The 17,060-nt window shown below is 35.7% G+C and overlaps 1 protein-coding gene across 2 annotated transcripts; it reads right to left on the reverse strand.

The window, feature by feature from the left end:
* Positions 1–347: 347 nt before the first annotated feature.
* On the reverse strand, positions 348–16,730 carry LOC128165098 (D-beta-hydroxybutyrate dehydrogenase, mitochondrial-like). Of its 2 annotated transcripts, none has more exons than XM_052829313.1 (7): positions 16,595–16,730; positions 16,114–16,238; positions 8,030–8,230; positions 2,925–3,077; positions 2,469–2,662; positions 1,510–1,746; positions 348–991 (listed from the first exon to the last, which is right to left on the reverse strand). In XM_052829313.1, exons 2-7 carry the CDS (start codon positions 16,235–16,237, stop codon positions 908–910), a joined length of 993 nt encoding a protein of 330 aa, XP_052685273.1. In that variant the 5' UTR covers position 16,238; positions 16,595–16,730; the 3' UTR covers positions 348–907. The 2 variants fall into 2 exon arrangements, with proteins under 2 accessions (XP_052685273.1, XP_052685279.1); XM_052829319.1 differs by having other exon boundaries at positions 350–991; positions 2,469–2,656; positions 2,919–3,077.
* Positions 16,731–17,060: the final 330 nt, after the last annotated feature.

The raw sequence follows: 17,060 nt of genomic DNA on the forward strand, positions 1-17,060 counted from the left end.
CTTCCATAAAATTTCCTAATAATTGGACTTTGTCACTTTAAATACTTTTATCGCTATATTTTATGATCCGGCCTTACGAAAATCACAGCCAGAAACCTAGTACTTCCTCTATTATAGATATTAAATATGTCTAGATCCTGCATGATAAAACAATCTAAAAGAAATAAAAGCACAAATTCCGGAGTAAGGCAACTACAACTGCCAGAGATGTTCGAGGGAAAATACTCAGAGGTGTCATAAAACATTTTGAAAATCACCTAAAAAAGAAGATAAGGCTACTTCTCCTTCTGAACTCAATAGTCAACATGAATCACTGTATTTATATACGTATAAATAGTTTTACTGTTGCTTGCATGCATTGTTTTTGGTACCATGGCCTTAAAATCTTTGTTTTTAGTTTTGTCTGCAGGAAGTGTTTAAATATTTAGAGAAAGAAAGCTTTCCGTCTTGTTTTGTTTTCATCTTTAATATACGTAGTTTCAAAAATATCCTAACCGTGTTAATATTGCGTTGTAGTTAAGCTAGAATAAATTCACTGTAAGGCGGCAGTGCCACAATTCTCAGAAAATAGAGTTGAATAAAAACAAAATGTGTACATGCTCATTAGCCACACAATTCATAAAAACCTGGATACTTTAATTTATTGTCAATATCATGCAAGAAGGAGTTAGATATATACATGTAAATTAGAAAAATTAATTTAAAGTATTAAACCCCGCATGTGTGCCCAAATTGGGTATGCATGTACAGGGCATACAATATAAATCGCTGAGTCCCCATGGTAATCCTGAACTTAGTAGTTAGCTAGCTTCATACAGTATTTAAGCCTTCATTTTCGCTAACCTTTTTCACAATGCTCTTTTTAGCTTTAAAATCGTAAGTAGTCCCTTTGCTTGCAAGTAATCCATTAGCGAATTCCAAATTTCCAAGCCTGGTCTATGATGAAATCCATCCATTCGGTTGGCAAGTAATAATGTAAACGTCCAAACCACTAAAATTCAACACAAACTAATATTGTAAACCTCAATGCATTTTTATTTTGAGCCATGGGGTTAAGCTTTTAACAATTTCGTCTTTGACACACTTGAATATCTATAACCATGCAAACATGATAACAAATTCGATCTTTAAAAGTCCAATATATTTAAACCTCTCTCTCTCTCTCTCTCTCTCTCTCTCTCTCTCTCTCTCTCTCTCTCTCTCTCTCTCTTTCTCTCTCTGAAGACAATCTACGTATTTATAAATAATTTAGCTAAAAATGGCACCCAAGTTCACTATCTTCTGAAATCTAATCATACAATGTTTAACATCTATTAAAAAGTCAGAAGTGAGACACTTTGAAAAAAGTTCTTCAATCTACTTTTTGAAAAATATTGATGAACTTTTAATGAAAACATTGTGTAATGAACTAGTTTTTTTGTTTTTTTTTTAGATTTGGTAAATGAGTAATTCCATTTTTTTTGTGCCCATTACGTTTCAAGAAAAATGCATTTTTTTTTTTACACTTACGTTATGCCAGTCGAGCAAACCCCTCCCGCCATCGACAAGATACCGGATAGCAGGGTTTTCGCTTACTATGGCGTCTTCTAGGGCGCAAAGGACAGGTTCCAAGCTTAAGGCGCAGTTTTCGGGAGCTTTGTAAAGGCCATTGCGCTGTTCCTCTAAATGCTCTCTCCCATACGCTTCTCTGATCTCTTTATCGGCTCTGTCCCACATCAATTCCATCTCGTCCACTAGTCGTTTGAGCTTTTAAAAAAGAAATATCAAACTTGCTTGTAAAACTAAAGTGTGTATTCTTTCAGAATACTGTCCATGATATGATTCACATGCATTTGTCTATTCTGCATCACAAGACAAAGTGCTATATATGTAATTATATGATTAAGTGATCAATTTAGGTTTAAATTCATAAAGAGATGTATTGTTCACACGCTTGCATCTGTAATATTAAAGGGGAATATTTATTTGAATTGCATAATACATACTGTTCGAGGATCAACGGTTTTCTATAAATAACAAGCATTCTGAGTATTGCATAACAATACACGTCCCCTACCGGTTTGTGGAAATTGTGAAAACAATGCACTGTTATGCAGAATATCGAACCCGAACATTAAATGGAATATAAAAAATTGATTTTCTCGAAAAGATGTCAACCAGACGCTACAAAAATGTAAACTTGATCTGTAGTTTGACATTTTGAAGCTGTTCAGCAAATTTCATATTATTCCTCAAACGCATAAAGAAAAAAAGTGTGGAAAACTGAAGTGCGACAGACAGACAGACGGACGGACAGACGGACTGACGGACGCAGAGGAAAAAGAGGTGAAAACCGGTAGGTGACTAATAACTATGGAGGCATAAGCAGGGTTTTGATATTCATGAAAAGTATGTACCCATGCAATCCACGAATTTTTGTCCCCGCGAAAATTAACGATTCAACAATGTTTGAAAGCAAGATTAATTACATTCTGGTCTTTCACAATCCCTGTCAATCCACCAAAATTTCCAGGCTCTACAATGGAGACCTTGACTCCGAATTTCCTCATTTCCAATCGAAGGCAATCGGAAAAGTTTTCGGCGCCAAATTTGGTGATTCCGTAAACAGAAATTGTTGGTCGAGCGATGATACCTTTCACGCTGGTGACATTGACAACTCTACCTTTATCAAATAAACAAAACATTATAAATGTGTTAAAAGCAGAAATCTTAAAAACTTTGAAATATTTTAAATACACTTACTTAATCAAATAATTAAATGTTTATTCAAACTAATTATTTGTTCTGTCCGTATAGAATATAGGCTTACAATTAATCGTGTATAAAACGCTTCATTCAAAACTCTTACATTTATGTGCTCTTGTAAGGTTTAATCAAATTAAATAAATCTGACCCAATTTCACGAGTTTTGTATAGACATCTACCTTTAGAGTGTCTTATTAACGGAAGTAGCGCTTTGGTGACTTGGATCATTCCAAACAAATTAACCTCCGCAACTCTGCGATACATATCCATGGTGCAAAACTCTACATCACCAAAACTGTCAATACCGGCATTGTTAACGAGGGCCCAGAGACCTGAAAAAAGAAAGCTGGCGCAGTCTGGCGGTATGTATCGTAAATAATCAAGAAGAACACTGTCCCATAAATCGGATTTCCTCAGGTTACACGTCTTCAGACTTCTCCCGCTAATTCTTGTTAATATTTCCTGTTCCCGTCGCTATGACAAGATTCAGATTGTAACGAAGATGGTGGGTCATTAAAGCTGTACATGAGCTGCATGGCAAAACTTCTTTGAAATGATTTATGACAGTGAGAATTCCGCGGAAAAATAAATGCAGGAAAATAAGATTATGGGCGAATTCAATATTTCTGTTAGTGCAGATTTTTATTGATAGTCACCGGAGGTCTGTAAACTCTGTCTCAGGTTTCTATTTCCGTCTTTTTGTCAATTTTCTTAGCAAATATACATATCCCTTTCAGTGGAGACCAATTGGAATAACTCTATTTGGGGTTCATGAATGTCCTTTTCGATATAACTTGACTATTTTGTTATATTTTATTGGACAAGATGAAGTATATCAAGGGAAACATCAATATCGTTCAGACTGATTTTGTTGATTTCGTTGTTATATTGATTCATAAATTTAAAATCAAATGTTTATGATAGAAAGATAAATGGATATAAATGTCATTAACATGGCAATTGTTCAATTATATTAAATAGTCTAAAAAAAACTTTTTACACTTAACAAATCCACAAAAACTTTTGCAGATGAATATTGATGAAACCGCAGTAAACTCATTAATAATTAAATAATTTTTTTCATTAAAGTTCTTCCTCCCTTTTAACCCCATGTAAAGAAAAAAACTCTTAATCGTAAAATCAAGTAGTGATCATATTACATGTACTTACTTGATTTCTTTTGCATTTTCGTCTATATATTAAGTTGAAGGGGCATGGTCACGATTTTGGTCAAATGTTATTTTTCAACTTTTTATTGGTTTACAGTGCTGAAGGGATGCATTTCATATGATCAACCAAAATTTGAGAATCGGCCTGAAGCTATAAGCAAGATCAAAGCTTACACTTTTTAGCTCACCTGAGCTGAAAGCTCAAGTGAGCTATTCTGATCACATTTTGTCTGTCGTCCGTCTGTCTGTCTGTCCGTCCGTCTGTCCGTCTGTCCGTAAACTTTTCACATTTTCAACATCTTCTCAAGAACTACTGGGCCAATTTCAACTAAACTTTGCACAAATCATCCTTAGGCAAAGGGGATTCAAAGTTGTGAAAATTACGGGCCACACTCGTTTTCAAGGGGAGTTAATTAGAAATTAATGAAAAATTTCGAGAAATTTTCAAAAATCTTCTTCTCAAGAACCAGAAAGCCAGGAAAGCTGAATCTTGTGTGGAAGCATCCTCAGGTAGTGTAGATTCAAAGTTGTGAAACTCATGACCCCCAGGGGTAGGGCGGGCCACAATGGGGGGTCGAAGTTTTACATAGGAATATATAGAGTAAATCTTTAAAATTCTACTTCTCATAAAATAATCAGCCAGGAAAGCTGAAACTAGTGTGGAAGCATCCTCAGGTAGTGTAGATTCAAAGTTGTGAAATTCATGAACCCCTGGATGTAGGGTGGGGCCACAATGGGGGGTCGAAGTTTTACATAGGAATATATAGAGTAAATCTTTAAAAATCTTCTTCTCAGAAACTAATCAGCCAGGAAAGCTGAAACTTGTGTGGAAGCATCCTGAGGTAGTGTAGATTCAAAGTTGTGAAAATCATGACCCCCAGGGGTAGGGTGGGGCCACAATGGGGGGTCGAAGTTTTACATAGGAATATATAGAGTAAATCTTTAAAAATCTTCTTCTCAGAAACTAATCAGCCAGGAAAGCTGAAACTTGTGTGGAAGCATCCTGAGGTAGTGTAGATTCAAAGTTGTGAAAATCATGATCCCTGGGGGTAGGGTGGGGCACAATGGGGGGGTCGACGTTGTACATAGGAATATATAGAGTAAATCTTTAAAAATCTTCTTCTCAGAAACTAAACAGCCAGGAAGCTGAAACTTGTGTGGAAGCATCCTCAGGTAGTGTAGATTCAAAGTTGTGAAAATCATGACTCCCAGGGGTAGGGTGAGGCCACATGGGGGGGGGGGGTGTTAAAGATTTACAAAGGAATATATAGAGTAAATCTTTGAAAATCCTCTTCTCAAAAACTAATCAGCCAGGAAAGCTGAAACTTATGTGGAAGCATCCTCAGGTAGTGCAGATTCAAAGTTGTGAAAATCATGACCCCTGGGGGTAGGGTGGGGCACAATGGAGGGTCGAAGTTTTACATAGGAATATATAGAGTAAATCTTTAAAATTCTACTTCTCAGAAACTAATCAGCCAGGAAAGCTGAAACTTGTGTTGAAGCATCCTCAGGCAGTGTAGATTCAAAGTTGTGAAAATCATGATCCCTGGGGGTAGGGTGAGGCCACATTGGGGGGGGGTGTTAAAGTTTTACATAGAAATATAGAGTAAATTTTTAAAAATCTTCTTCTCAGAAACTAATCAGCCAGGAAAGCTGAAACTTGTGTGGAAGCATCCTCAGGTAGTGTAGATTCAAAGTTGTGAAAATCATGACCCCCAGGGGTAGGGTGGGGCCACAATGGGGTGGTCGAAGTTTTACAAAGGAATATATAGAGTAAATCTTTATAAATCCTCTTCTCAAAAACTAATCAGCCAGGAAAGCTGAAACTTATGTGGAAGCATCCTCAGGTAGTGCAGATTCAAAGTTGTGAAAATCATGATCCCTGGGGGTAGGGTGGGCCACAATGGAGGGTCGAAGTTTTACATAGGAATATATAGAGTAAATCTTTAAAATTCTTCTTCTCAGAAACTAATCAGCCAGGAAAGCTGAAACTTGTGTGGAAGCATCCTCAGGCAGTGTAGATTCAAAGTTGTGAAAATCATGACCCCCAGGGGTAGGGTGGGGCCACAATGGGGGGTCAAAGTTTTACATAGGAATATATAGAGTAAATCTTTGAAAATCTTCTTCTCAGAAACTAATCAGCCAGGAAAGCTGAAACTCGTGTGGAAGCATCCTCAGGCAGTGTAGATTCAAAGTTGTGAAATTCATGATCCCTCGGGGTAGGGTGAGGCACAATGGGGGGTCGAAGTTGTACATAGGAATATATAGAGTAAATCTTTAAAAATCTTCTTCTCAGAAACTAAACAGCCAGGAAAGCTTAAACTTGTGTTGAAGTATCCTCAGGTAGTGTAGATTCAAAGTTGTGAAAACATGATCCCTTGGGGTAGGGTGAGGCCCATTGGAGGGGGGGGGTGTTAAAGTTTTACAAAGGAATATATTGAGTAAATCTTTTAAAATCTTCTTCTCAGAAACTAATCAACCAGATGATTCTTTATAATTGTTAAGACTTTGGCTCCAGGACAATTCTTCGGCCTCACAAGAAGGTTCAGAGTTTGATGTAGCTTAATATCCCATATATAAACAATTGTAAAGGATCTTTTTTGAGGACTGCAATACTCAACATGTGATATGACTATAAAATCATCCTGTTAGAAAAGGGACTAATGATTATAAACATAAGAATATCCAGGGGGAAAAATGGATTTTATTTTTACAGGATCTACATGTATTATTGTACATTGTCCAGATTGTTTGTATTATGACTTCATTAAGCTGATTTTATCATACCCATTGTTCCCCAGGTGAGCGATGTGGCCCATGGGCCTCTTGTTTGTTATGTAAACAAGGCTCGTGCCATGTCTTTGTTTACATTGGTTCAATTTAGTCACTGGCCAAACTTCTTTTACAATCTGATTTTTTACTGTCTGCCAATTCGTTTTGAACTTAAATGAACAGTTCCTATGCTAGCGTTTATCACATTCATTTTAGGTCTAAACCTGGCAATTTTATCAAACATTGAAAATGTAAGCATAAGCATGACCTGAGCTTTGTTAACATAACAAAACATAGTACTAGTAAGCTCTGTATCCCGCTTATAACTCGACGACTGACACTCTGGTTGACTACAAGAAATACCTTACTGAAGCATTGTAAACGTTAGAAACGAAAAAAAATTATGACCAAAACCGTGACCATGCGTCTTTAACTTCACGATATGACATAATTACCATTCTGATTAACCAGAAATGTTTGATGTCTAAAAGGTTCGCCAAATCTACTTGTGCAAAAGTTAAATAGCTTACAAGATTAGAAACTAACGCAAGAAAATTATGTAAAGCATAATCAGTATGTATTCTATTAGGTTATTGATGCATTTTTGGAATGACCTTAAACTTTCACCCTCTAAATGAACAAAACTCCCTTCTGATATTTTTGTCACAGATCAATAATTGATTTCTCCACATGCATTTTATTTTATATCGTTTTAACGTGTAAATATGAAGAAAAAACCCCAAAACAAGCAGACTGAAGCAAAATGATAATTGAAACCAAAAAATGCAGAGTTTTTAAAGTCATTCATTACAGAAAATTAAAACCTGACGCCCTTGGGTTTGAAAACAGCATAATTCAGAATTACCGGTGCACTGGGGTTGAATATGATGTAAGAATAATTTGCTCTGTGTGTACTAAATTTTGGAAGCACATGTACAGAAAATATGACATACTTTGATTTTGATACTGTCTTTTTGTTCAGTAAGAGGCGAGAGAATTTTTGATGTGTGCTTTATTTGGCGATTGTGTATAGTTCTCCGGTCAGGCTCCGAAATATATCCGGAAATGTACAGTTTTCCTGCTCTATGTTCTTACAAAGCAATAGTAAATATTAAAACTGTTTTAAGAGTGAACAAATACTTGTAATTTCAACAAATCTGGTAAAACTTGATATTTTGTGTCTTGTTTGCAATGAACATGGTAATGGTTGGTACGGTATATTTTTCTTGCTGATTAATTAACAGAGAGAGAGAGAGAGAGAGAGAGAGAGAGAGAGAGAGAGAGAGACAGACAGACAGACAGACAGATAGAGTCAGAGAGAGAGAGAGAGAGAGAGCCCTTACCTGGGCCTTTGCAAATTTTCCGGACGGTTTCTGTTGCCCGTTCAATATCGTCTGACTTTGTTACGTCTAGTTTGAGGACATGGACACGTCTGGAACTTGTTTTTCGTAAATCTTGAGCCCCTGTGCTCTTTTCAGATAAGCATCCAGCAAATACAGTGAACCCCAGCTGGTCTAGTCTTTTAGCGAGTTCATGTCCAAACCCTGAAATAACATCAATCACTCAAGATATAATAGAACAACTTAGTCAATAGGAATTTTTTTTTTCACTAAAATAATTCTTTGAAAATTACAAGATCATTTATCATAAATTGGTAATGATAAATGTATACTAGTATATGTCTTAAATTTAATAATACTTCTATAAAATATATGCTGTTTTACAAATTACACAGTTGAAATCAATCACATTTCAAAGATATTTGAAAGATAATTCAACAGCTCTGGTAAAAAAAAAGAAGAAGAATGGTCACTTGACCCTTAGTATTACTTAAAACACCAATACACCAATAAAAACGACAAGATATATTCCACGGAATCTTATAAATACCATTTGAAAACGGTAAAGACAGAAACATTATTAATCCTGCTGACCAAATTGTTACTTTCCATCTAAATTAAAATATGGTTTACATAGTCATTTAATCCGATACTCGTTGCCTTCATCCTGCAGTCAAGTTTAGTTTTTCCGGGCAATCTTTATATAAAAAGGTTACCTTATAAACAATTTGACCTGCACTTAAGCTGGCAGTAGTATTTTAACTAATATTCTGCAATTAAATCTTTATCTCTAAATAAAATTCCCTAATTATCAGTCATTTGATATTTTACGGCGAACTAACGAGGTCCTAGAAGTTACTTAGGGGATATTCCACAGAAACCTTAGTGCCAGTAAAATACCTGATATCTTGTTAAGCAATAAAAAATGACAAAAAGGTGTTTGCGGGGTTCATTTCAGGTAAATATCAGTAATTGAAGCTGACATTTTTATTGTCGACAGGTTTTCACTGTCGATTTTGAAAATAGGTAATAACCATATTGTTCTAGGAGGCAAACTGAAAAAACCAAGGCTGATAAAAACGGAATTATAAGTAAAGAAGCAAGTTCTCCTTGGCAATTCTTCTAAGACGCCTGAATTTCCAAATTCCATCGAGTGGTTTTAATAATTGTTATGAATACTGAAACCAAACGTTTTTTCTATGTTAGGTGTTAATAATGAACATCTATAAGTAAATATAACATGAAGCCTGCATTTGCTTCGTTTATATAGGGAAAAGGGTAAATTTACAATCCAGGGAAAACGAAAGATGAAATATGAGGCATTGCATGATGTAAACAAAAATTCCCTGAAGACAAGTCAGATTCCAGTTATTTTTCTATTTTAATGTTTTGATTTGTCAGAATAATGATACACCCTGCATATTTTTTTATACTCTGTCCCAAGATATTCTTGATTCACATTTTGCTTAATTGCTCGATATTTTATAAATACCTCAGGGTTCAAATGATGTTCATTTAAAAGTATGACAAATTTCCAAGATTTCTCAGTCGAAACGCCCCTGTTAGCTTATCAGGTTTCAATACAATGCTAAAAATGTTATGTCTACGGGGATTTTGTATTGCAGCAAGCCCGGATGATAACGTTGAAAAATTGTGCGATGTATTCAGAGTGTATTCCAAATGAAGAAAAAGATGTAAACATTTCCCATTATAAATCTCCGTAAGAAATCTGTTTTCGTTCCTATGAATTTCTCCGAGTGAAAGATGATAATGTGTCAATGAAAGTATCTTGAAAATTATCCCTTTCAACTATTTCAATTGTACTTCTTTCATAGGTTTGTGTATTTTTAATAAAAATCGTTCAAATGTGCTGCATAAATATCTTGGGACAGACTATAAACTGAAATGTTAACACCCCAATTACATCTGAGTACAATCATACTTTGTAAGTAATACTTATCAAAATATTTGTGAAATTAGTTACAATACTTACTAAGTAATGTAACTAATTTCACAAATATCTTGATTGTATAATGAAGGTAGGCTAGGGAAATTAGAATTAGAGAATTAGAGAGAGAGAGAGAGAGAGAGAGAGAGAGAGAGAGAGAGAGCTTGCTTTGTCCATTTCATTGATATTTATTTCATGCGAGGCCTCATTGTCAAGTTTTATAACCCTTGATCGTATATGATGCCCATATCCCTAGGGTCTAAAGTACGTCGTATATGGTAATTCCTGGCTTTAATTTCACACTGCCATCATCTTTATCCTTGATCGTAATCAAATGCAGATTCTACAGAATATTCAGTATAAAATTAAACGGTGGATCTCGTTAATGGTGCCAATGTCTCTACCGTGGAGTATTTATAAGTATTAGGCAGCATGATATAAAGGAATACTAGGAGATCCATGCATAGTCATCAAATACTGGATATTGACTCGGGGTCTTACTTGACGAAATGCATATATACCTCACAAAGAGAGTATATCTATATCTATACTACTATATTAAAATAATAGACTCGAATTTTTGGGCTTTAATACCGAGGAATCGGAAGAGTACTGTCGTTTGTTCTATATACTTTTAACATCATTGGTACGTGGAGATTACCAATTTGTTTTTATTTTTTCTCAATCAGGCTTCGCTAATTAATAATCAACAAAAATTCCTTTAAAAAATCCGGAAATCGTCTGAATTTTTCGGATTTTACAATCTTGCGCATGCGCATTAGATTCACGCTAAATCACGGGATGCTCTTTAGTTTATGTTTCCACAATATCACATGTGCATGGATAAACTAAAAAAAACGATAATACAAATACGTGTAAATTTTCATTAAAAATTTGCTATATATTCTGTTCATGTAGGAAATTACGGGAGATAACTTGAAGTGCGTTTTATATGAAAAATTCCGAGAGTTCTGAATGTCAACATGGTGTGCAAATTTGATGTAACTATTTTAAAAATGCCCGACATAATATGCAATGTCAACCCGTGCACGCACGGGTCAAAGTCTAGTATATTTTAAATTTGATGACATCTTTATAATCTTTTTCAAAATAGTCAGTTAGAATATGTTCAAACTCATAAGCATCTTGGTGTTACTTTTTCATCAAACCTTAGTTGGTCGTCTCGCATAGAAATTTTACTGTGTAACGCTAATAAGAAAATTAGTTTGCTAAAAAAAACTTAAGTTTAAAGCTAATCGTAAAACTCTTTCACTTGTGTATACCTCGTTTATTCGACCACAGTTGGAATATTCGTCAGTAGTATGGGGAGGGTATCACGCTTTTGATTCTGAAAAACTAGAGAAACTACAATTGCAAGCAGCCCGAATTGTTACTGGGCTAACTATTTTTGCTTCTAGAGAATCTTTGTATTTTGAAACGGGCTGGGAACCACTTAATGCAAGACGCAAAATTCAAAGGTTAAATATAATGTATAAAATCCATTATATAAATAGTGCCTGTTTAGGAGGGTAACAGTTGAAATTGACACCCCGAGAAAACCATTGTCAACCGACGCGAAGCGGAGGTTGACAATGGTTTTCGAGGGGTGTCAATTTCAACTGTTATCCTCCCAAACAGGCACTATTTATTTTGTTATACTGAATGTCTTTTTTAAAAATTTTAAGAAAATTTTACTGCTTTTATATAGGAATAACGTGAATTCTACAGCGAACCGTACGCGCATAATTTTCGCGCATGTAACATTTTTTAATGTTACCCGTTGCCAAGTGCGTTGCTAACGCTGAGGGTAATAGTAAATATTATTAACTGCGTCTTAACCAATCAGATTTCAGTATTTAACATGAAAGTATAACAAAATATCTTAGTACCTGAATATCTGTCAGATATTGTACCGGATATGCGATGTAATGCATCTGCATATTATACGAGAAACTTACAAAACTACATTATACCCGTGTGTAGACTGCAAATTTATAAGTCATCATTCGTTCCAACTGTTGTCAACGAATGGAATTCCTTACCTTTGGATATCAGAGATTCGAGTTCGTTATCCTTATTTAAAAACAAAATTTCCAAACCTCTAGCAGTAGCTCCTCCTTGGGTGAGAACCTAGTAAGTTGCAAGAACTTGTGTTCGAACCCTTTGTATATTATATATACAATAAAATATGTTCAAACCAGCTCCTCCTTATTTCAGTTGTGGGAAAAGACGTACTAATATTTTACACACAAAACTCCGTCAAAATCGTGCGCTAAACATAGATCTATCTAGATGCAATATTATATCAAGCACTCTCTGTTCATGTGGGTAGATTGAAGACGCACACCATTTCTTTTTCTCTTGTACTAAGTATGCTACTGTAAGGGAAGAGTTTATTAATACATTTCTTAGATTTGGCAAAATTCGTATTCTTCACTCTCGTTCCTTACTTTGGGGAGACGACTCACTCAGTGTGGGTGAAAATAAATACCTTTTTTCAATTGTTCAAATCTATATTCAAGGAACTGGCAGATTTGAATAAACACAAATCTGATTATTTTTGTTGATAACATCTTGCTTATTTTTATTTATTTATCTAGTTCATCCTTGCATGCATGTAATACTACATGTAATATGAGATAACATTAACTTTCTTAAAATTACTACATTTATCAAATATCTACGTATTGGCGTAATTTTTTTTTATTGTATCAGGTATCTGCAATAATATTGTATTTTTTTTTGTTTAACATGTATGGAGAGGGCGAATTAAGTTTTTATAACTTGTGCCCAATCCCATTGTAATATATAATGCAATAAAATATGTTCAAATCAAATCATATAAATGATGGTATGTGAACAAACTAAACTTGTCATAAAATCAATGAAAACTTGTGCTTGAACTAAGCCGGCGTCATTTTGCTGCGAGTTTCTGTGAATTAATTTCTGTGTGTCAAGAATAAATGAACATGGGATTATAAAAGATAATCCATAGACATGGCCGTTTTTTTTTAATGTCAATCCGCCCTTAATAACCTGTAGTATTTAGTACAACCGTTTCGAAGAGGTTTCAAGGAACTTGTCAATGCAAGGTTGTAAATTGGTTAAACGAACTGAAGAAGACGACAAGACGTCAGTTCATTGGATTCTTTAAGACCGAGGAGAGGAAACTTACACACTCAAGATTATATATTTAAAAAAAAAATGTTCCCTTATTCACCAATATGTACCCAATATGTAAGCAGTTGGCCTAATAAATATTTTGAAAACCTTTTTATAGATGTAAATCGGTATAGCAAGATCTACAGATTCACAATGCGACACCTTTGACCATTTGCAGTTGGGCAAGTATGATTAATTCATTTGTTTAACAAACTCACAAAAAGACACACACATGGCAATATTTACATTCTACTGTGTTTTTCCATTGAATTCCGTGATGTTTAAATGCCTCTAAATGCAACACCTATTCACTGCGTATGAATTTACATGTAATTTACATAAGTAGTTCTCAAACAGTGATTTCTATGTAATCGGTTAAAAATGTATTTCATAAATGTTGTCAAAACACCATGTTTTATAATTATTCAACAAAACAGTTGACTTTATTGTTAAAAGCAACATTTCAATAGTTATTTTTCATGGATTATATTTTCATGCTCGTCGATCTCATCTCAACGGTCTCTGTGAAAACCAGTTTAAACCGGTATTACAAATCAGCTGTTCTTGCTGTTACTAATTTACTCCCTCCGTGGTCTTCACTTTATATCGATTTATTTCAGTAAACAGTTGATTTCTTCAGTAAGGGAATGTAAATATAAGCATTAAATGATTTATTTTTGACGTCGTCGTGTCAATAACTGCCGTCAGGTGAGCAGACAAATTATCATAACGCGCTAACGCGCGTTATTCAATTTGTCTGCTCACCTGACGGCAGTTATTGACACGACGACGTCAAAAATAAATCATTCAATGCTATAATGCTGCAAGAAATATTGGTAAATATTAACCTTCAAACATACAAGTTACCAAGTCAGAAGCCATCATTAACTTGTTTGCACTCGAGCAACCAATGTCATTGCCAGATTTTCCAAACCACTAAGAATTATCAATGAAACCAGGTTTTAGTACGTAGAGCAGTCATGCAGAGGGAAAGTATCGGAAAATGTTTTATATGACATGTTAAAAGTCATTCTCAGCCAGGCAAACAATGAACAGACATTCAGGAGTCGTGAATGGAAGTGAAAACAAGGGTAATCAAAAGTCTAGAAATATTACCATGGAAACAGTATAAGCAAGAACAATGCATCCGTAAGAACAAACTGACGGTTTTGTAATCGGCTCATGCAGTTTTCATTGTTATTTATGGTGTCCGGAAAGGGCCATTTGCGTTAGCGCGACATCGCGTTCAGGTAAACGAGACATCGCGCTAACACACAACACGCCGTCGCGCTAACGCAACTTTGCATAACACGCCGTCGCTCTAACACACAACACGCCGTCGCGCTAACACACAACACGCCGTCGCGCTAACGCAACTTTGCACAACACGCCGTCGCGCTAACACACAACACGCCGTCGCGCTAACGCAACTTTGCATAACACGCCGTCGCGCTAACACACAACACGCCGTCGCGCTAACGCAACTTTGCACAACACGCCGTCGCACTAACGCAACTTTGCACAACACGCCGTCGCGCTAACACACAACACGCCGTCGCGCTAACGCAACTTTGCACAACACGCCGTCGCGCTAACACACAACACGCCGTCGCGCTAACACACAACACGCCGTCGCGCTAACACAACTTTGCATAATACGCCGTCGCGCTAACACACAACACGCCGTCGCGCTAACACAACTTTGCACAACACGCCGTCGCGCTAACGCAACTTTGCAAGTTTCACAATCTAGTAGGAAGTCGTGTCCGGAAATATCAGACTGCGCATGCTTAAATATGTAGGCATGCACGCAAGCATGGATGAAAAATAAATAAAATGTACTTTGAAATATATATATTATTTTCATTTATTATCAATGCATATGAATAAAAATATAGTTACTAGTGTGTCACTGTATAAGGATATGAATTATTATAATTTAATAAAATTCATTAAATCAACAATAATATATTCATGACACATAGGCGTCGGAACCGGTGGGGGGGGGGGGGGAGCCCTAACCTTTAGGAACATAGCAGAATATAGAGTTCAGCCCCCCCCCTTTTTATCGCAGGAAACATAATTGTTCCATAACGTACGTTTGAAATATTTAGAAGTTGGAGTAAAAGGCATAACCCCCTACCCCCACGGATTAGGATTTTCATGATTTTGGGAATTAGGTTTTTCTCTCTCAATATTTCTGAGGATCAGTCTAGCCCCCCACTTTCAATTTGCTTCCGACGCCAGTGTGACATGTTATATACCTGTAATTTTACATTTTAAAATTTCTTTGCTTTCGTAATATACAGAGCACCTAATGTGAATTTGTGACATGTACATGTTATAAATTTATCATTGCTAAATTAATAAATTACATCAAATATTTAAGCTAAATTTATCAATTGGTAGATTTATTAATAATTTATATGCACTCTAGCATATCCTTATACAGTGACATACTAGTAACTATATTTTTATTCATATGTATTGATAATAATTGAACACAATATATGTGCATATGTATTTCAAAGTACATTTTATTTATTTTTCATCCATGCTTGCGTGCATGCCTACATATTTAAGCATGCGCAGTCTGATATTTCCGGACACGACTTCCTACTAGACTGTGAAACTTGCAAAGTTGCGTTAGCGCGACGGCGTGTTGTCCAAAGTTGCGTTAGCGCGACGGCGTGTTGTGTGTTAGCGCGACGGCATGTTATGCAAAGTTGCGTTAGCGCGACGGCGTGTTGTGTGTTAGCGCGATGTCTCGTTTACCTGAACGCGATGTCGCGCTAACGCAAATGGCCCTATCCGGACACCATAGTTATTGTTACGAGTACATACTCAGCTTTACAGGAATTTTTAACACATTTTTCAAATGTAAAGATATTAAACTCTCTCTCTCTCTCTCTCTCTCTCTCTCTCTCTCTCTCTCTCTCTCTCTCTCTCTCTCTCAGGCTATATAATAGATTCCTACCTGTATCACAACCAGTTATCAGTACTGCTTTCCCGTTTATCTTGACCTTGGGTACTTTTTTGGTTTTCGTGTAGATGACATAAAGACATATTACAAGAACTAAAACGATGGCAGACAGAAACATTCTGAAACGTAAGAAATCATGTTTTATCGAAAATTTTATCGCAAATTATGATTTTGTAATTCTACTTTATACATATTTTACTGTATGTCATTTCTTCAAATATTTGCAGTGAAAACAAACACATTTTTTTCAAACTCGATAAAGCCTGCTTGACAAAGTTATAGTGAAAACTGCTCTTTTGCACTGTTAAAAGTTTGGGGTTTTTTTTCGGATGAATATCAAAACTTATATATCAATTAGGAATATCGATAATTGCCTCGCCCTGTTAGAGCAGTATGTTTTAAAGAAAAAAATATCAACTGCATGTTCGGCCAAATTTTTACAAAGAAAGTTTTAAAGGTATTATATTTTACTTACTATGAGGACAAGTGAACCACCGAAACAGATAAGGAGTGAAATTATTTCCGAGTTGGAGTCTCCTATCTTTTGATTATAGCGTCAATCTAATTTAGGTCAATATTGGGCAATGTTTAACATGCGTTGCCTAGCTAATTCTTTACATTTAACAATTCTCCTATATGGAAATTGACACTACGAGCATTCTCATTGTGACACAAAAACCTATAATAATAAAAATGGAAGGAGAATAAAAGACATCCGTTACCATGCTTCAATATTTGTTTTACAATGTACAGGGGTGGTCCCAGGGATAATCGTGTTTGCCGGGGTGGGGTGGGAGTCCGATACCTATTTTCCGGGAGGTAAATTTACAATGTGTATCGAATAAATTTGAGTTTTCTAGCGCCCCGACCCCCTATATATCCGCGAATGCATTATAATGAATGTTTTCCTGTATATTATATAAATAGTGCCTGTTTGGGAG

Source organism: Crassostrea angulata, chromosome 1 (assembly GCF_025612915.1).
Source record: "Crassostrea angulata isolate pt1a10 chromosome 1, ASM2561291v2, whole genome shotgun sequence".
NCBI lineage: Eukaryota > Metazoa > Mollusca > Bivalvia > Ostreida > Ostreidae > Magallana > Magallana angulata.

What these genes read in the sequence shown, in the direction of transcription:
- LOC128165098 (XM_052829313.1), bottom strand. Translation starts at nt 16,237, where the DNA reads ATGTTTCTGTCTGCCATCGTTTTAGTTCTTGTAATATGTCTTTATGTC. An exon ending in GAAAATTTGCAAAGGCCCAG is followed by an intron (nt 3,078 to 8,029) that starts GTAAGGGCTCTC and finishes TTCTTTTTTCAG; the next exon opens with GTCTCTGGGCCCTCGTTAAC. An exon ending in GTTTGCTCGACTGGCATAAC is followed by an intron (nt 992 to 1,509) that starts GTAAGTGTAAAA and finishes GTTGAATTTTAG; the next exon opens with TGGTTTGGACGTTTACATTA.